The following is a 21,497-nucleotide window of genomic DNA, read 5'->3' as shown; positions in this document are numbered from 1 at the left end:
TTCCACATCAGGTAACTGATGCAAGGAGTAGAATCAGATTTAAAAAGCAGGTAAAAATACACCTAATGGAAGAGTGGGGACTGTGAAGAGACACACACAAAGGTACAGACACACGCTTACACATACACATGATAAGACACGCACTCTACACACAAGTACATATGGATGTTGTATTGTAAATATGTGGTAGAGGCCTGAGGGAACACACTTAATATGTTGTGAAAAGTGGTATAAAATGTAATGTCATGAAATATTTAAAATGTTATATAACTGCCTTAATGTTGCTAGACCCCAGGAATTGTAACTGCTGCCTTGGCAGGAACTAATGGGATCCTTAATAAAAACAAATACTAATCAAATAAAATAATTGAAAGGCTTTGCTGGTTCCTTTATGAATAGTTTATAATATAGTTTTATTCTGTTTAATTCAAGAAAAAAAATACTACTTTAAACATCAAGCACAGTATTTACAGTAGACAATGCTGATTGCAGAATGATATGCAGACAAATATAACAATGTACATGTAAGATAGCCATTGACTTTTACACAATATTATAAAATTGGTTGGGATATTGGTTTCTTTCAGTCTTTAACAGACAACAGTGTCCTTTTTAAGTTCTTGATGAGATGCAGTACCTTGTCACATTGCCACTTTACAAAGAACATAGTAGTAAGGTCTCATTGGAGGAGTGCAATTTCACAACATGACACGTTCTCACTTTAATGTGTCAATTAAATACAATTAATGTTAAATAGCAATGCCATCCAATAATATTTTAGGCTGCTATCTAAAAGCGTAATTTTCACACTTTATAATACATTTCATGAATAAGCAACAGTAAACATTTCTGCATTTAGAAGCATTGGAATTCCTACAAATGTATAATAATTTATAAACATGTATACGTTTATATAATGTCTTATTCATAAAGGTCATAATAAAGTGGTCATAACCAATGCCTCCCATACTCTCTCCATCAAAGCAGCGTTTTCACACAGAGCTTTAACATGGAGTCCATGATTAGGAAGGGGAGACGGAAAGACAGTTTGCTTGCTAACACTCTAATGTCTCAGTGCTTTGACAGACATTCTGTAGTCTTGAGGTTTCAGGGTGTACTTACAGATACACAGTGTAGATAATAGTCCAATCCTATCCTCATCCAACTCTAGGGGTTTGAATTACACATTGACCCTTGTGGGTGCCCATTGTTTATGTCTTTGACACTTCTGGTATGGCTTCACATAGATATTTACATTCTTATATGGGGTCCTGATTTGTAAAAAGGGGGCCCAGCCCCTCTTAGCCCCCCTGTAATTCGAAACCTGTACAACTCAACCTCCTGCTTTTGGAGTAGGTGCTAGCTATCCCCCCTTTCTCAATATTGTCCACATTACGTTTGCACAACCTGGGGAAACTCAAAGAGAAGGTGTGAGGGGCAAGCATGATGATGATGAGGCAAGTTGAAGGTAGGTGAGGTTCAAGGAAGAGAGTGCCAGTAGGAGGAAGGGTCAGGAACAAGACAGAAAGTAGTCCCATCTTCAGTCAACATCTCTTTCCTGTTATCTACATCTTCTGGATCTCAAAGAGACGTACGTCCGTGTCGTACCAGATGGGCGGGTCCACGTTGCTGTGAAGACAAATAAAGGTTTCAAATGTTAAATGCATTGGAAAACATTGGAAGACTATTTCATCTTAGATCTAAGAGGAAGATAGAAAGCATTGAAACATTTGAAAAATGTTTTCCAATGGAGAAACGAAAACAAGTGTTTCTTATTGGACAAGTCCAGGAAGTCCCTCCCTGCTTAATTCATTTCTTCTGTTTGTTGCCAAATGAACACATCCCAGAAGAAAGAAGTGCACAGATTAAACCCCACATGAATCATGAAAATGAGTGTAATACCATAGATCTACAGCTCCCATCATGCCCTACTCACCGCAGGTAGACCACTCCCCACATGTAAGTGCGGAACCACATGGCCGTGCCAGCGTTGGCCTGGTACTTCCGGATGAGGATGGGATGGGGGACGGGCAGGAGGCCCACCAGGGTACCATGCTGGAGGAACTTCAGGATCTCAGACTCGTCTGTCAAACCTCTGAGAGAGAGGGAAAATATCTTGTTACAATTAGAATCAGGAAAACCTTATTGTCCACGTAAGGTGCAAATTTCTCTTTGGCTCCACATTCATAAAAACAGATATTTAAATATCATCAGTCATTAAAGTGTTTCTTCCAAAATGGATGGTGTGTGTTGTATGGGGGGGTTGGGAGCAAAGCTAGAAAATATATAATAATATAACTTATAATATATATAATAATATAACTTATAATATATATAATAATATAACTTCACAGCATCTACTGACACTTCATAGAAGTAAACCTTTGATGACCAATATGACCAGTGATGTTTGACTTACTTGTCGATACAGATCTTCTCAACCTGCGGGACCAGCACCTGCAGCAGACGCATTATGGTCTGTAGGGGGAGCTTACACTTCCAGGAGAGGACCTGAGGGAGAAGGAAGGGACACGTTACACTCTTAGAACAAAAGGTGCTAAGTAGACCCATTCAGGGTTCTTCAGTTTGTCCTCATAGGGGAACCATTTTTGGTGCTGGGTAAAACCCTTTGCAGAGGGTTCTATCTAGAATGGATCTGTGGGTTAGAGTGTGGCCATGGCAACACCAGGGTTGTGGGTTAGAGTGTGGCGATGGCAACACCAGGGTTGTGGGTTAGAATGTGGCCATGGCAACACCAGGGTTGTGGGTTAGAGTGTGGCCATGGCAACCCAAGGGTTGTGGGTTAGAGTGTGGCCATGGCAACACCAGGGTTGTGGGTTAGAGTGTGGCCATGGCAACCCAAGGGTTGTGGGTTAGAGTGTGGCGATGGCAACACCAGGGTTGTGGGTTAGAGTGTGGCCATGGCAACACCAGGGTTGTGGGTTAGAGTGTGGCCATGGCAACCCAAGGGTTGTGGGTTAGAGTGTGGCGATGGCAACACCAGGGTTGTGGGTTAGAGTGTGGCCATGGCAACACCAGGGTTGTGGGTTAGAGTGCGGCCATAGCAACACCAGGGTTGTGGGTTTGAGTCCCACATGGGCCACTTACTGAATACATGTGTCACTGTCCATGTTGACAGTTCTTTAAGTTGCTTTGAATAAAACCATCTTCTAAATGACGATATTATCATATTACTATTAAAACTACTCACCCAGTCTGGTGTAGGGGCCGAGTCAGATTGATACCTACTCACCCAGTCTGGTGTAGGGGACCAGTGAGATTGATACCTACTCACCCAGTCTGGTGTAGGGCCCAGTCAGATTGATACCTACTCACCCAGTCTGGTGTAGGGGACCAGTGAGATTGATACCTACTCACACAGTCTGGTGTAGGGCCCAGTGAGATTGATACCTACTCACCCAGTCTGGTGTAGGGACCGGTGAGATTGATACCTACTCACCCAGTCTGGTGTAGGGCCCAGTGAGATTGATACCTACTCACCCAGTCTGGTGTAGGGGACCAGTGAGATTGAAACCTACTCACCCAGTCTGGTGTAGGGGACCAGTGAGATTGATACCAACTCACCCAGTCTGGTGTAGGGGACCAGTGAGATTGATACCTACTCACCCAGTCTGGTGTAGGGACCAGTGAGATTGATACCTACTCACCCAGTCTGGTGTAGGGGACCAGTGAGATTGATACCTACTCACCCAGTCTGGTGTAGGGACCAGTGAGATTGATACCTACTCACCCAGTCTGGTGTAGGGACCAGTGAGATTGATACCAACTCACCCAGTCTGGTGTAGGGCCCAGTGAGATTGATACCAACTCACCCAGTCTGGTGTAGGGGACCAGTGAGATTGAGAGGTACAGGAGATGGTGGATGATGTGCTTGACATGCGCCTTCTCTCCATCTCTGCCTCAGTGTAGAAAACATCCTGAGAACATAGAACACTGATGACTGATACACACACATACACACAAGATCACATTTACCCATGTGTTCATAGACACACACACACACACACACACACACACACACACACACACACACACACACACACACACACACACACACACACACACACACATACACACACACACACACACACACACACACACACACACAGTCTTACCTCATTGTCCCTTCCAGAAACAGACTCTGTGTCGCTGGCCCCTACAATGGCGCTGTGGACAGCCTGGGGTGTGTGGTCAGCCTGGGGTGTGTGGTCAGCCTGTGGTGTGTGGTGTGACGCGTGTGAATGCTCCATCTTCAGCACAGAGATCATGGTGCCATCCTCTGACACCTGAGACTTCTCAGTCAGTTTGTCAATGGCTGCAGACAGGGATTGAAGGACAGGGAAGCTATATGTCAGTTCATACAAAATTATGACACACCACTGGATGATAACAGTTGTGTTGAGAGAGTCCATATGGGGGAGGTGCAGTTGTGTACCAGTATAGAATCCTGGTAGTGATCAGATAGTAGTTATAGATACAATAGTTATTGTACCTGGTAGTGTTCAGATAGTAGTTATAGATATAATAGTTATTTTCCATGGTAGTGATCAGATAGCAGTTATAGATAAGTTGTGTATCTGGTAGTGTTCAGATAGTAGTTATAGGTACAGTAGTTATTGTACCTGGTAGTGATCAGATAGTAGTTATAGATACAATAGTTATTGTACCTGGTAGTGTTCAGATAGTAGTTATAGATATAATAGTTATTTTCCCTGGTAGTGATCAGATAGTAGTTATAGATAAAATAGTTATTGTACCTGGTAGTGTTCAGATAGTAGTTATAGATACAGTAGTTATTGTACCTGGTAGTGTTCAGATAGTAGTTATAGATACAGTAGTTATTGTACCTGATAGTGTTCAGATAGTAGTTATAGATACAGTAGTTATTGTACCTGGTAGTGATCAGATAGTAGTTATAGATACAATAGTTATTGTATCTGGTAGTGTTCAGATGGTAGTTATAGATACAGTAGTTATTGTACCTGGTAGTGTTCAGATAGTAGTTATAGATACAGTAGTTATTGTATCTGGTAGTGATCAGATAGTAGTAATAGATACAATAGTTATTGTTTCTGGTAGTGATCAGATAGTAGTTATAGATACAGTAGTTATTGTACCTGATAGTGTTCAGATAGTAGTTATAGATACAGTAGTTATTGTACCTGGTAGTGTTCAGATAGTAGTTATAGATACAGTAGTTATTGTACCTGGTAGTGATCAGATAGTAGTTATAGATACACTAGTTATTGTACCTGGTAGTGATCAGATAGTAGTTATAGATACAGTAGTTATTGTACCTGGTAGTGTTCAGATAGTAGTTATAGATACAGTAGTTATTGTACCTGGTAGTGATCAGATAGTAGTTATAGATAAGTTGTGTATCTGGTAGTGTTCAGATAGTAGTTATAGATACAGTAGTTATTGTACCTGGTAGTGTTCAGATAGTAGTTATAGATAAGTTGTGTATCTGGTAGTGTTCAGATAGTAGTTATAGATACAGTAGTTATTGTACCTGGTAGTGATCAGATAGTAGTTATAGATACAATAGTTATTTTACCTGGTAGTGATCAGATAGTAGTTACAGATACAGTAGTTATTGTACCTGGTAGTGTAAAGATAGTAGTTATAGATACAATAGTTATTTTACCTGGTAGTGATCAGATAGTAGTTACAGATACAGTAGTTATTGTACCTGGTAGTGTTCAGATAGTAGTTATAGATAAGTTGTGTATCTGGTAGTGATCAGATAGTAGTAATAGATACAATAGTTATTGTACCTGGTAGTGTTCAGATAGTAGTTATAGATACAGTAGTTATTGTACCTGGTAGTGATCAGATAGTAGTTATAGATACAATAGTTATTGTACCTGGTAGTGTAAAGATAGTAGTTATAGATACAGTAGTTATTGTACCTGGTAGTGTTCAGATAGTAGTTATAGATACAGTAGTTATTGTACCTGGTAGTGTTCAGATAGTAGTTATAGATACAGTAGTTATTGTACCTGGTAGTGATCAGATAGTAGTTATAGATACAGTAGTTATTGTACCTGATAGTGTTCAGATAGTAGTTATAGATACAGTAGTTATTGTACCTGGTAGTGATCAGATAGTAGTTATAGATACAGTAGTTATTGTACCTGGTAGTGATCAGATAGTAGTTATAGATACAGTAGTTATTGTACCTGGTAGTGTTCAGATAGTAGTTATAGATACAGTAGTTATTGTACCTGGTAGTGATCAGATAGTAGTTATAGATAAGTTGTGTATCTGGTAGTGTTCAGATAGTAGTTATAGATACAGTAGTTATTGTACCTGGTAGTGTTCAGATAGTAGTTATAGATAAGTTGTGTATCTGGTAGTGTTCAGATAGTAGTTATAGATACAGTAGTTATTGTACCTGGTAGTGATCAGATAGTAGTTATAGATACAATAGTTATTTTACCTGGTAGTGATCAGATAGTAGTTACAGATACAGTAGTTATTGTACCTGGTAGTGTTCAGATAGTAGTTATAGATAAGTTGTGTATCTGGTAGTGATCAGATAGTAGTAATAGATACAATAGTTATTGTACCTGGTAGTGTTCAGATAGTAGTTATAGATACAGTAGTTATTGTACCTGGTAGTGATCAGATAGTACTTATAGATACAGTATTTATTGTACCTGGTAGTGTTCAGATAGTAGTTATAGATACAGTAGTTATTGTACCTGGTAGTGATCAGATAGTAGTTACAGATACAGTAGTTATTGTACCTGGTAGTGTTCAGATAGTAGTTATAGATAAGTTGTGTATCTGGTAGTGATCAGATAGTAGTAATAGATACAATAGTTATTGTACCTGGTAGTGTTCAGATAGTAGTTATAGATACAGTAGTTATTGTACCTGGTAGTGATCAGATAGTAGTTATAGATACAATAGTTATTGTACCTGGTAGTGTTCAGATAGTAGTTATAGATACAGTAGTTATTGTACCTGGTAGTGTTCAGATAGTAGTTATAGATACAGTAGTTATTGTACCTGGTAGTGTTCAGATAGTAGTTATAGATACAGTAGTTATTGTACCTGGTAGTGATCAGATAGTAGTTATAGATACAGTAGTTATTGTACCTGATAGTGTTCAGATAGTAGTTATAGATACAGTAGTTATTGTATCTGGTAGTGATCAGATAGTAGTAATAGATACAATAGTTATTGTACCTGGTAGTGTTCAGATAGTAGTTATAGATACAGTAGTTATTGTACCTGGTAGTGATCAGATAGTAGTTATAGATACAATAGTTATTGTACCTGGTAGTGTTCAGATAGTAGTTATAGATACAGTAGTTATTGTACCTGGTAGTGTTCAGATAGTAGTTATAGATACAGTAGTTATTGTACTTGGTAGTGTTCAGATGGTAGTTATAGATACAGTAGTTATTGTACCTGGTCGTGTTCAGATAGTAGTTATAGATACAGTAGTTATTGTACCTGGTAGTGTTCAGATAGTAGTTATAGATAAGTTGTGTATCTGGTAGTGTTCAGATAGTAGTTATAGATACAGTAGTTATTGTACCTGGTAGTGTTCAGATAGTAGTTATAGATAAGTTGTGTATCTGGAAGTGATCAGATAGTAGTTATAGATACAGTAGTTATTGTACCTGGTAGTGATCAGATAGTAGTTATAGATACAGTAGTTATTTTACCTGGTAGTGATCAGATAGTAGTTATAGATACAGTAGTTATTGTACCTGGTAGTGTTCAGATAGTAGTTATAGATACAGTAGTTATTGTACCTTGTAGTGATCAGATAGTAGTTATAGATACAGTAGTTATTGTACCTGGTAGTGTTCAGATAGTAGTTATAGATAAGTTGTGTATCTGGAAGTGATCAGAGTAGTTATAGATACAGTAGTTATTGTACCTGGTAGTGTTCAGATAGTAGTTATAGATAAGTTGTGTATCTGGAAGTGATCAGATAGTACTTATAGATACAGTATTTATTGTACCTGGTAGTGTTCAGATAGTAGTTATAGATACAGTAGTTATTGTACCTGGTAGTGTTCAGATAGTAGTTATAGATTTAGTAGTTATTGTACCTGGTAGTGATCAGATATTAGTTATAGATAGGTTGTGTATCTGGTATAGAATCCTGGTAGTGATCAGATTTAAAAAATATAGTTTTATTTTATTTTAACCTTTGCTTAACTTGGCAAGTCAGTTCAGAACAATTTCTTATTTACAATGACGGCCTACCCCGGCCAAACCCGGACGACGCTGGACCAATTGTGCGCCGCCCTATGGGACTTCCAATCACGGCCGGATGTGATGCAGCCTGGATGCGAACCAGGTACTGCAGGTTGTGTACCTGGTATAGAATACAAGTAGTGTTCAGATAGTAGTTATAGATAGGTGGTCATACAGGGTTTTTTCTGGATCAAAAATGGGCTTAGGTAGTGAGTGTGGCAATGGGCACGGTCAGCACGGCTGAATTTCAGAGGCCTCCATCTTGGTATTTAAAACAATATTTTTTTTTGCAATTTTAGTATTTTTAAGCCAATTTCCTGCAATTCTCAGTATTAGTCCATGCAACCGAGATACATTTTTGCAATTTTAAAGTTACTTTCCTGCAATTCTACACATTTTACCATGGAGCTGAGAGAAAATGTTGCAATTTTAAAGCTAATTTCCAGGGATTCTACATATTCTGCCATGGAGCTGAGAGGAAATGTTGGTTTTAAAGCTAATTTCCAGGGACCTACATATTCTGCAATGGAGCTGAGAGAAAATGTTGCAGTTTTAAAGTTAATTTGCTGCAATTCTAAACTCGTTGCCATGGAGTTACGTTTTAAATATAATTTTCTGAAATTCTATGCATTTTGCCATGGATAATGTTGTGTTATTTTGCTCAAACTTAATAACAAAATCAATATACTGTTAAATTCATTTTCTATTGCCCTGACTTTCTAGCTTTAATTTTTATATTCTAAAAATGTATATACAGTGCCTTGTGAAAGTATTCACCCCCTTAACATTTCTCCTATTTTGTTGCCTTACAACGAGAAATTAAAATAGATTTTTGCAGTTTGTATCATTTGATTTACACAACATGCCTACCACTTTGAAGATGCAAAATATTTTTTCTTGTGAAACAAACAAGAAATAAGACAAAAATACAGAAAACTTGAGCGTGCATAACTATTCACCCCCCAGAGTCAATACTTTGTAGAGCCATCTTTTCCAGCAATTACAGCTGCAAGTCTCTTGGGATATGTGTCTATAAGCAAGACACATCTAGCCACTGGGATTTTTGCCCATTCTTCAAGGCAAAACTGCTCCAGCTCCTTCAAGTTGGATGGGTTCCTGCTGGTGTACAGCAATCTTTAAGTCTTAGCACAGATTCTCAATTGGATTGAGGTCTGGGCTTTGACTAGGCCATTCCAAGACATTCACATGTTTCCCCGTAAACCACTTGAGTGTTGCTTTAGCAGTATGCTTAGGGTCATTGCCCTGCTGGATGGTGAACCTCCGTCCCAGTCTCAAATCTCTGGAAGAGTGAAACAGGTTTCCCTCAAGAATTTCCCTGTATTTAGCACCATCCATCATTCCTTCAATTCTGACCAGTTTCCCAGTCCCTGCCGATGAAAAACATCCCCACAGCATGATGCTGCCACCACCATGCTTCACTGTGGGGATGGTGTTCTCTGGGTGATGTGAGGTGTTGGGTTTGTGACAGACATAGCGTTTTCCTTGATGGTCAAAAAGCTACATTTTTGTCTCATCTGACCAGAGTACCTTCTTCCATATGTTTGGGGGAGTCTCCCACATGCCTTTTGGCGAACACCAAACGTGTTTGCTTATTTCTTTTCTTTAAGCAATGGCTTTATTCTGGCCACTCTTCCGTAAAGTCCAGCTTTGTGGAGTGTACGGCTTAAAGTGGTCCTATGAACAGATACTCCAATCTCCGCTGTGGAGCTTTAATCAGAGAGGCAACAAAGAGACCAAAGATAACCCTGAAGGAGCTGCAATGCCCTCCTTGCCTGGTCCATGAGTTTTGGTGGGCGGCCCTCTCTCGGCAGGTTTGTTGTGGTGACATATTCTTTCCATTTTTTAATAATGGATTTAATGGTGCTCCGTGGGATGGTCAAAGTTTCTGATATTTTTTTATAACCCAACCCTGATATGTACTTCTCTACAACTTTGTCCCTGACCTGTTTGGAGAGCTCCTTGGTCTTCATGGTGCTGCTTGCTTGGTGGTGCCCCTTGCATACATGAAGGGAACATTTTGGCATTTGCTGTATGATCGATGAGAAACTGCATATTGCAAATGTATGGTCCCTTACTAGACGTCCGCGGCGGGCCGTGCACCGGGCCAGATCTTCAAGGAAGTCATCGAACAGAGTCTCTCGGACATTCGGTTTCCGTTTTATAAAATCTTCACATTTTGGTCATTTTTCCGCTGTCCCGGAAAATACCACCAGATGGCGAATGTAATCTTATTGCAAATGTACAAAACATCACCAATCACGACGTGGCTGTTTCTCCTAAACGGAAAAGACTTCGAAGGCGAAATTTGTTGAGCATAGGGTTGGCATAATGGGCAGTTGGCCCCGAACAAGATTGCATCGAGGCTTCAACGCTTTTTGAGTTAAGGCCATTTTTCTGGGATTAAAGGTAAAAAATTAAAATAGAGCGCTAATTTGACCGCTTCACGTCAAAGTACATGAACCTATGGTGTCAGGAAAAAAAGAACCAGACATTTATCTATCGTAATTTAAGAGAAATAGTACAAAACTCAATTGGAGATGTTAAAAAAAGAGGGTTTTTTTCAAAAAAGTTACAGATCCGTTAAGGTGGGTTTCGGAGCTCTGCGAGATTTCTGTGATTTTCTGAAATAACACACACTCATTCAACTCTCTGTAAATTAGTCAGTTCTTAACGTAAAGACTTAAAACTCAATATTCTATAAGAGCCTACCCCAAGGAGGATATGTGTTCAGCTTCCTGTGTCAACCGGAAGTGCCTTAAAATGGTGTCATAGGGGCTGTTTCGAAGGGTTAAAAAGGTCAGATCTTTCCAAAACTTCACGTGTGATTAGGCAACCCTCATGAATTGTAAATCAGTCATTTATCCCATCAGATCTCCAAGAAAAACTCACACACACACACAGCAAGGATGGAGTGACACAGTGTGGGGCTTAGAAACATACAGAGCCTGCAATAGTTACCTTTGTTCGAACTGTCAAAGAACCGTCAGACCTAGAGCTCTGAAACTTTAGAAATCTGTTCTAGAGCGCAAGTCGATATTGCGTGGTGAGTTATGTGGCTCTAAAAGGCACATTTCCAATAACTTCAATTCATTTTGACCTTCACGAAAATGATGACATTTAAAAAAGTCCCAGAGTCGCAAGACTAGATGCATTGAAACCGCCTCGGCCCATAGAGACGGACCCTAAAGTTTCTGTCTGATAGCTCATTCAAGGACCCCGTAGCAATGTCTGGAAAATGTGAATTTTCAGCACCAATTAAGGTCGCTGCTCGGGCTCCAAATGACCTATCAAGCCGAAACTTGGGTTTCGGGGTCGCCTCAGCTAGGCCTACACATAGTGTCAGAACTGGACCTGCAGCTAGAACGTAACTACCTGTTTAAAGTTTTTATTATGGTTAGATCCCTCACTTCCAAGGCAGTTATAGTCAATGAACTAATCACTGATCATAATCTTGATGTGATTGGCCTGACTGAAACATGGCTTAAGCCTGATTAATTGACTGTGTTAAATGAGGCCTCACCCCCTGGTTACACTAGTGACCATACCCCCCGTGCATCCGGCAAAGGCAGAGGTGTTGCTAACATTTACGATAGCAAATTTCAATTTACAAAAAAAAAACAATGACGTTTTCGTCTTTTGAGCTTCTAGTCATGAAATCTATGCAGCCTACTCACTCACTTTTGTAGTCATAGCAGATAATATTCTAATTTTTGGTGACTTTAACATTCACATGGAAAAGTCCACAGACCCACTCCAAAAGGCTTTCGGAGCCATCATCGACTCAATGGGTTTTGTCCAACATGTCTCTGGACCTACTCACTGCCACAGTCATACTCTGGACCTAGTTTTGTCCCATGGAATAAATGTTGTGGATCTTAATGTTTTTCCTCATAATCCTGGATTATCGGACCACCATTTTATTTCGTTTGCAATTGCAACAAATAATCTGCTCAGACCCCAACCAAGGAGCATTAAAAGTCGTGCTATAAATTCTCAGACAACCCAAAGATTCCTTGATGCCCTTCCAAACTCCTTCTGCCTACCCAAGGACGTCAGAGGACAAAAATCAGTTAACCACCTACCGAGGAACTCAATTTAACCTTGCGCAATACCCTAGCTGCAGTTGCATCCCTAAAAATTAAAAACATCTGTCATAAGAAACTAGCTCCCTGGTATACAGAAAATACACGAGCTCTGAAGCAAGCTTCCAGAAAATTGGAACAGAAATGGTGCCACACCAAACTGGAAGTCTTCCGACTAGCTTGGAAAGACAGTACCGTGCAGTATCGAAGAGCCCTCACTGCTGCTCGATCATCCTATTTTTCCAACTTAATTGAGGAAAATAAGAACAATCCGAAATTTCTTTTTGATACTGTCGCAAAGCTAACTAAAAAGCAGCATTCGCAAATGGAGGATGGCTTTCACTTCAGCAGTAATAAATGAATGAACTTCTTTGAGGAAAAGATCATGATCATTAGAAAGCAAATTACGGACTCCTCTATAAATCTGGGTATTCCTCCAAAGCTCCATTGTCCTGAGTCTGCACAACTCTGCCAGGACCTAGGATCAAGGGAGATACTAAAGTGTTTTAGTACTATATCTCTTGACACAATGATGAAAATAATCATGGCCTCCAAACCCTCAAGCTGCATACTGGACCCTATTCCAACTAAACTACTGAAAGAGCTGCTTCCTGTGCTTGGCCCTCCTATGTTGAACATAATAAACGGCTCTCTATCCACCGGATGTGTACCAAGCTCACTAAAAGTGGCAGTAATAAAGCCTCTCTTGAAAAAGCCGAATCTTGACCCAGAAATTATAAAAAAACTATCGGCCTATATCGAATCTTCCATTCCTCTCAATTTTTTTTGAAAAAGCTGTTGCACAGCAACTCACTGCCTTCCTGAAGACAAACAATGTATACGAAACGCTTCATTCTGGTTTTAGACCCCATCATAGCACTGAGACTGCACTTGTGAAGGTGGTAAATGACCTTCTAATGACGTCAGACCGAGGCTCTGCATCTGTCCTCGTGCTCCTAGATCTTAGTGCCGCTTTTGATACCATCAATCACCACATTCTTTTGGAGAGATTGGAAACCCAAATTGGTCTACATGGACAAGTTCTGGCCTGGTTTAGATCTTATCTGTCGGAAAGATATCAGTTTGTCTCTTGAATGGTTTGTCCTCTGACAAATCAATTGTGTGCCTCAAGGTTCCGTTTTAGGACCACTATTGTTTTCACTATATATTTTACCTCTTGGGGATGTCATTCGAAAACATAATGTTAAATTTCACTGCTATGCGGACGACACACAGCTGTACATTTCAATGAAACATGGTGAAGCCCCAAAATTGCCCTCGCTAGAAGCCTGTGTTTCAGACATAAGGAAGAGGATGGCTGCAAACTTTCTACTTTTAAACTCGGACAAAACAGAGATGCTTGTTCTAGGTCCCAAGAAACAAAGAGATCTTCTGTTGAATCTGACAATTAATCTGGATGGTTGTACAGTCGTCTCAAATAAAACTGTGAAGGACCTCGGCGTTACTCTGGACCCTGATCTCTCTTTTGAAGAACATATCAAGACTGTTTCATGGACAGCTTTTTTCCATCTACGTAACATTGCAAAAATCAGAAACTTTCTGTCCAAAAATGACGCAGAAAAATTAATCCATGCTTTTGTTACTTCTAGGCTAGACTACTGCAATGCTCTACTTTCCGGCTACCCGGATAAAGCACTAAACAAACTTCAGTTAGTGCTAAATACGGCTGCTAGAATCCTGACTAGAACCAAAAAATTTGATCATATTACTCCAGTGCTAGCCTCCCTACACTGGCTTCCTGTTAAGGCAAGGGCTGATTTCAAGGTTTTACTGCTAACCTACAAAGCATTACATGGGCTTGCTTCTACCTATCTTTCCGATTTGGTCCTGCCGTACATACCTACACGTACGCTACGGTCACAAGACGCAGGCCTCCTAATTGTCCCTAGAATTTCTAAGCAAATGGCTGGAGGTAGGGCTTTCTCCTATAGAGCTCAATTTTTATGCAATGGTCTGCCTACCCATGTGAGAGATGCAGACTCAGTCTCAACCTTTAAGTCTTTACTGAAGACTTATCTCTTCAGTAGGTCCTATGATTAAGTATAGTCTGGCCCAGGAGTGTGAAGGTGAACGGAAAGGCTGGAGCAACGAACCGCCCTTGCTGTCTCTGCCTTGCCGGTTCCCCTCTTTCCACTGGGATTCTCTGCCTCTAACCCTATTACAGGGGCTGAATCACTGGCTTACTGGTGTTCTTCCATGCCGTCCATGGGAGGGGTGCGTCACTTGAGTGGGTTGAGTCACTGACGTGGTCTTCCTGTCTGGGTTGGCGCCCCCCCTTGGGTTGTGCCATGGCGGAGATCTTTGTGGGCTATACTCGGCCTTGTCTTAGGACGGTAAGTTGGTGGTTGTAGACATCCCTCTAGTGGTGTGGGGGCTGTGCATTGGCAAAGTGGGTGGGGCTATATCCTGCCTGTTTGGCCCTGTCCGGGGGTATCATCGGATGGGGCCACAGTGTCTTCTGATCCCTCCTGTCTCAGCCTCCAGTATTTATGCTGCAGTAGTTTATGTGTCGGGGGGCTAGGGTCAGTCTGTTACATCTGGAGTATTTCTCTTGTCTTATCCGGTGTCCTGTGTGAATTTATATATGCTCTCTCTAATTCTCTCTTTCTCTCTTTCTTTCTTTCTCTCGGAGGACCTGAGCCCTAGGACCATGCCTCAGGACTACCTGGCATGATGACTCCTTGCTGTCCCCAGTCCACCTGGCCATGCTGCTGCTCCAGTTTCAACTGTTCTGCCTGCGGCTATGGAACCCTGACCTGTTCACCGGACGTGCTTGTTGCACCCTCGACAACTACTATGATTATTATTATTTGACCATGCTGGTCATTTATGAACATTTTAACATCTTGACCATGTTCTGTTATAATATCCACCCGGCACAGCCAGAAGAGGACTGGCCACCCCTCATAGCCTGGTTCCTCTCTAGGTTTCTTCCTAGGTTTTTGCCTTTCTAGGGAGTTTTTCCTAGGGAGTTTTTCCTAGCCACCGTGCTTCTTTCACATGCATTGCTTGCTGTTTGGGGTTTTAGGCTGGGTTTCTGTACAGCACTTTGAGATTTCAGCTGATGTACAAAGGGCTATATAAATAAATTTGATTTGTTTAAACAGAAGGCGCTGTGAATTTTGGGCCTGCTCTGAAATATGTGATAGTTGGCTTCTAAATGAGTTTGAAAAAGTGGGTGTGGTGTCAGTCTGTATCATTTTGGTGTCAGAATGATATCTAATTTACTGATGCACGGTGACTTGCTGGCTGACTTTTGTCCATTTGCAATATGTTTAAACAGTGATAGACCATCACCAAATTGACATTCTGAAATCAACACCAACAAGCGATGGAGAGGAACCAGAATCACTGCCTGGCCATCCCGAGTTCATCGGGCCAGTCAATTTTGCATTTCTGCAGTATTTTTGAGCATGTCAAATTCGTGACGCTAAATGCCCATTGAAACATATTGCAAATGGACAGTACATTTGCAATAAGATTCAACAGTGAAAAAACATCACCAAATGGACATGATGAAATCAACACTACGAGTGATGGAGAGGAACCACTATCACTGCCCGGCCATCCCGAGTTCATCGGGCCAGTCAATTTTGCATTTCTGCAGTATTTTTGAGCATCTCAAATTCGTGATGCTAAATACCCATTGAAACTTATTGCAAATGGACAGCCGTGCGCCTGGTGATCAGAATGCGTTACCAGGAGCACATTTTTTAAATGTAATTTTAATGCTTTTAGGGGGTGCAAGGGGTCTACGGTTGGGTAGTGAGCAACCCCCACCCGTCCCCATCCAATAGGGGGCGCCCCTGGTCATTTTGGACGTTTTTAAAAAAATTGTTAAAAAAACAACAGAGTCCCACTTCTCCCTCATCATACATGACAAATAGACCATCTAGGTTGATTCATGGCTTAACATAGGGCTATATATCATTTGGGCAGTATAAATGCCATTTGGACATGGTTCACTGACTTTTGGGTTTGGAAACTGACTTCCTATGATCGTACATAGCAAATGGACATAACACCTTGATTTGGCACATTCAATACTTTCATATTGCATCTGGACATTTCTTATGGCATTTGGCAACAAACAACAAAATTAAGTGACTTTTGACTTCGACTTTTGACTTCCTTGATATCATATTGTAAATGGACAAAACATCCTGATTTGGCATATTCAATACTTTCATATTGCATTTGGACATTTCTTATGGCATTTGGCAATGGTTCACTGAATTTTGACTTTGACTTTTGACTTCCTATGAAATCATATTGCAAATGGACAAAACATATGCCTTAACCTGTTTGGGCTAGGGGGCAGTATTGAGAATTTTTGAAAATATGTGCCCATTTTTAACTGCCTCCTACACCAACTCAGAAGCTAGAATATGCATATTATTGTTCAGGTTTGGATAGAAAACACCCTAAAGTTTCTAAAACTGTTTGAATGGTGTCTGTGAGTATAACAGAACTCCTATGGCAGGCAAAAACCTGACAAGGTTTCATGCAGGAAGTACCCTATCTGACAAGGAGTCGTGCGTCTTGCATCTGTTTATTGAAAAGTAAGGATCTTAGCTGTAACGTGACAATTCCCAGGGCTCCGATAGGCTCTCAGAACCCGGGAAATACCTGAAGGTTGACGAGGCAGCCTCAGGCTGAAACACATTATCGCCTTTGGTAAGTGGCGGATCAGAGGACCTTTGAATGAGGCGCGTGCACGATTCGCCCCTGTGGAGAAATTTAATTCGGCTGTTTAGGCTCATTGCATATTCCCGGTCGGAATATTATCGCTTTTCTACGAGATAAATGGCATAAAAATTGGTTTTAAACAGCGGTTGACATGCTTCGAAGTACGGTAATGGAATATTTAGAATTTTTTTGTCACGCCAATGCGCCATGCGCAAGACCGTGATTTAGCATTCTGATAGTGTCTAGAACTCACGAACAAAACGTCGCTGTTTGGATATAACGATGGATTATTTGGGACCAAACCTACATTTGTTATTGAAGTAGAAGTCGTGGGACTGCATTCTGACGAAGAACAGGAAAGGTAAGAACATTTTTCTTATAGGAAATATGAAGGCTAATCTTGCCGGGTGTCTAAATAGCTAGCCCGTGATGCCGGGCTATGTACTTAGAGTATTGCAAAATGTGCTTAATCCGAAAAGCTATTTTAAAATCGGACATATCGAGTGCATAGAGGAGTAATGTATCTATAATTCTTAAAATAATTGTTATGCTTTTTGTGAACGTTTATCGTGAGTAATTTAGCAAACTGTTAGTAAATTCCCCGGAAGTTTGCGGGGGTTATGCTTTTTCTGATCGTCACATGCTAATGTAAAAAGCTGTTTTTTGATATAAATATGAACTTGATTGAACAGACATGCATGTATTGTATAACACAATGTCCTAGGTGTGTCATCTGATGAAGATCATAAAAGGTTAGTGCTGCATTTAGCTGTGGTTTGGGTTTATGTGACATGATATGCTAGCTTGAAAAATGGGTGTCTGATTATTTCTGGCTGGGCACTCTGCTGACATAATCTAATGTTTTGCTTTCGTTGTAAAGCCTTTTTGAAATCGGACAGTGTGGTTAGATTAACGAGATTCTTGTCTTTAAATAGCTGTAAAATAGTCATATGTTTGAGAAATTGAAGTAATAGTATTTCAAACGATTCAAAAATCGCGCCACTGGATTTCAGTGGCTGTTACGTAGGTGGGACGAGTTCGTCCCACATGCGCCAGAGAGGTTAAGTAAAACAAATGTATGACAATAAAATATGACAAAAGTATGCTCATACAGTTGTTATACATGTGTAATTGACAAAAAAAAATCAAAAGAATTTTGAAAAACGGTCCAGAAAGCATTTTTTTAAGGGGGTGATAAGTTTTAGATTTTCTTTCAAATTTTAAAATTTTTACCCTTGGGTCTTGACTTGTGTTACATTTGCAATGAGAAAATTTACGGTGGAGCGCGCTCACCATCTATTGGATTTTTGCTGTGTGACACTTGGCATTTGCAATATGGCATTTGCAATCAGTTTTGAATGAAACGACGTCCATTTGAGTGGTATTGTACATCATGTATATGTTTCGTACGGTGCCAATAAGATCCCATTCATTTTTGTCAATTTCAGGGGGGTCTTCCCTTACTTAGTGATGCTGCAGACTCTGGGGCCTTTCAGAACAGGGGTAAATATACTGAGATCATGTGACAGATCATGTGACACTTAGATTGCACACAGGTGGACTTTATTTAACTAATTATGTGACTTCTGAAGGTAATTGGTTGCACCAGATATGATTTAGGGGCTTCCTAGCAAAGGGGGTAAATACATATGCACGCACCACTTTTCCGTTTATTTTTTTATTTTTATTTTTGAAACAAGTTATTTTTTTCATTTCACTTCACCAATTTGGACTATTTTATGTATGTCCATTACATGAAATTCAAATAAAAATCAATTAAAATTACAGGTCGTAACGCAACAAAATAGGAAAAACGCCAAGGGGGGTGAATACTTTCGCAAGGCACTGTAGGTTCATTATCTTTTCTACATACTTTATATCTGGCTTTAGTAGTTTAAGTTTACACTAAAAGCGTTTTTTCACCCTGAAAATGTACAAAATAAAATACACAAATATATATATATACATTACCAGTCAAAAGTTTAGACACACCTACTCATTCAAGGGTTTTTGCTTATTTTTTTTTCTATTTTCTACATTGTAGAATAATAGTGAATACATCAAAACTATGAAATAACACATATGGCATAATGTAGTAACCAAAAAAGTATTAAACAAATCAAAATATATTTATATTTGAGATTCTTCAAAGTAGCCACCCTTTGCCTTGATGACAGCTTTGCACACTCTTGGCATTCTCTCAACCAGCTTCATGAGGTAGTCACCTGAATGCATTACAATTAACAAGTGTGCCTTGTTAACTTAAGGATCGGACCCTTTTTTTCAATTTTCACCTAAAATAACATACCCAAGTCTAACTGCCTGTAGCTCAGGATCTGAAGCAAGGATATGTATATTATTGATACCATTTGAAAGGAAACACTTTGAAGTTTGTGGAAATGTGAAATTAATGTAGGAGAAAACATTCGTTTTCTATTTTTCTTTTTGTTCCATCATCTTTGAAATGTAAGAGAAAGGCCATAATATAATATAGGAGTAAAGGCGCAATTTAGATTTTGGCCACACTGGCAGCAGTGTGTGTGCAATAATTCAGAGTGGTCCAGTGAAGCATTGCAATACTGCCCAATATTGTGTACAATTCTACCCAAATGTGCCGAATTGGTCAATTGATACATTTTCAAGTACATACATATAGAGAACATACAGAAACGATATGGTAATACAAAATGTAAGTTTACACACTCCCAGGAATGTCATACATGATGGACAATTAACTTCCCTACAGAAAAAACACTAACCTTCACACATCTAGATGGCCGGGCGGGGTGGGTGTGGAGCCAGAGACAGAAGGGTTCAACCTGTAGAACCCAGTTCCTACATTTAAATATAAAAATGGATTTTATCAAATAAAACTATGCTACATTTTATCTCATTTTATCTACATTTAAGCTTTCTGCCCATACTAAACATGTCTATATCCTGGAAAGTTTGCTGTTACTTTCAATGTCATGCTAGTCACATTAGCACACGTTAGCAACAACCGAGCCCGTAGAGATTTTAAAAGTTAATTTGTGGAATTTCTCTCTTTCTTAATGCGTTTGAGCAAATCAGTTGTGTTGTAACAAGTTAGGTGTGGTATACAGAATATAGCCCTATTTGGTAAAATACCAAGTCAATATTATGGCAAGAACAGCTCAAATAAGCAAAGCGAAACGACAGGAGGAGGAAAAGCTGTCAAGTGGAGGAAAAGCTGTCAAGTGCTCAGCATATGTGGAAACTCCTTCAAGATGGTTGAAAAAGCATTCCAGGTGAAGCTGGTTGAGAGAATACCAAGAGTGTGCAAAGCCGTCATCAAGGCAAAGGGTGGCTACTTTGAATAATCTAAAATCTAAAATATATTTTGATTTGTTTAACACTTTTTTGGTTACTAAATGATTCCATATGTGTTATTTCATTGTTTTGATGTCTTCACTATAATTCTACAATGTAGAAAATAGTAAAAATAAAGAAAACTTGTTGAATGAGTAGATGTGTCCAAACTTTTGACTGGTACTGTATATATATTTTTTACAATTTGGACTTAAGTGTAATGAAAAAATGCTCAGGCGGCCTGCCCAAGTGTTTCTATGGCAAGACATCCCTGGTTACAGTGCCTTTGGAAAGTATTCAGACCCCTTGACTTTTCCCACATTTTGTTACCTTACAGCCTTATTCTAAAATGTATTAAATAAAGCAATTTCCTACACACAATACCCCATTATGACAAAGCAAAAATAAATAAAAATATGGCCTCCCGAGTGGCGCAGTGGTCTAAGGTACTGCATCAAAGTGCTTGCTGTGTCACTAGAGATCCTGGTTTGAGTGCAGGCTCTGTTGCAGCCGGCCGCAACCGGGAGACCCATGGGGTGGCGCATAATTGTCCCAGCGTCATCTGGGTTAGGGGAGGGTTTGGCCGGCAGGGATGTTCTTGTCCCATCGTGCACTAGAGACTCCTGTGGTGGGCCGGGCAAAATGCACGCTGACACGGTCACCAGGTGTACGGTATTTCCTCTGACACATTGGTGCAGCTGGTTTCCGGGTTAAGTGGGCATTGTGTCAAGTAGCAGTGCGGCTTGGCTGGGTTGTGTTTCGGAGGATGCATGGCTCTCGACCTTCGCCTCTCCCGAGTCCATACGGGAGTTGCAGCAATGGGACAAGACTGTAACTACCAATTGGATACCATGACATTGGGGAGAAAAAGGGGTAAAAAAATCATTAAAGAAATAAAATAAAACAGAAATACATTATTTACATAAGTATTCAGACCCTTTGCTATGAGACTCGGATTTGAGCTCAGTGTCACGACTTCCGCTGAAGTCGGTTCCTCTCCTTGTTCGTGGCGGCGTTCGGCGGTCGACGTCATCGGTCTTCTAGCCATCGCCAATCCACCTATCATTTTCCATTTGTTTTGTCTTGTTTTCCCACACACCTGGTTTACAT

The 21,497-nt window shown here is 40.1% G+C and overlaps 1 protein-coding gene across 1 annotated transcript in view; it reads right to left on the bottom strand.

Moving 5' to 3' along the window:
* Window positions 1-384: 384 nt before the first annotated feature.
* The window catches only part of LOC115207442 (protein HID1-like), an 86,401-nt gene continuing 65,288 nt past the window's right edge, over window positions 385-21,497 (bottom strand). The window contains exons 15-19 of the mRNA XM_029774519.1: window positions 4,137-4,336; window positions 3,834-3,938; window positions 2,420-2,511; window positions 1,937-2,095; window positions 385-1,629 (exon numbers count right to left, since the gene is read on the bottom strand). Coding sequence (XP_029630379.1) covers window positions 1,566-1,629; window positions 1,937-2,095; window positions 2,420-2,511; window positions 3,834-3,938; window positions 4,137-4,336 — 620 coding nt within the window. The 3' untranslated portion in view covers window positions 385-1,565. The remainder of the gene's footprint in view (window positions 1,630-1,936; window positions 2,096-2,419; window positions 2,512-3,833; window positions 3,939-4,136; window positions 4,337-21,497) is intronic.

The sequence above is a fragment of the Salmo trutta genome, chromosome 1 (genome assembly GCF_901001165.1).
Source record: "Salmo trutta chromosome 1, fSalTru1.1, whole genome shotgun sequence".
In the NCBI taxonomy this organism is placed as follows: Eukaryota; Metazoa; Chordata; class Actinopteri; order Salmoniformes; family Salmonidae; genus Salmo; species Salmo trutta.
The sequence above is the reverse complement of the archived record's forward strand: the minus strand, read 5'-3'. Positions and strand labels throughout refer to the sequence as shown.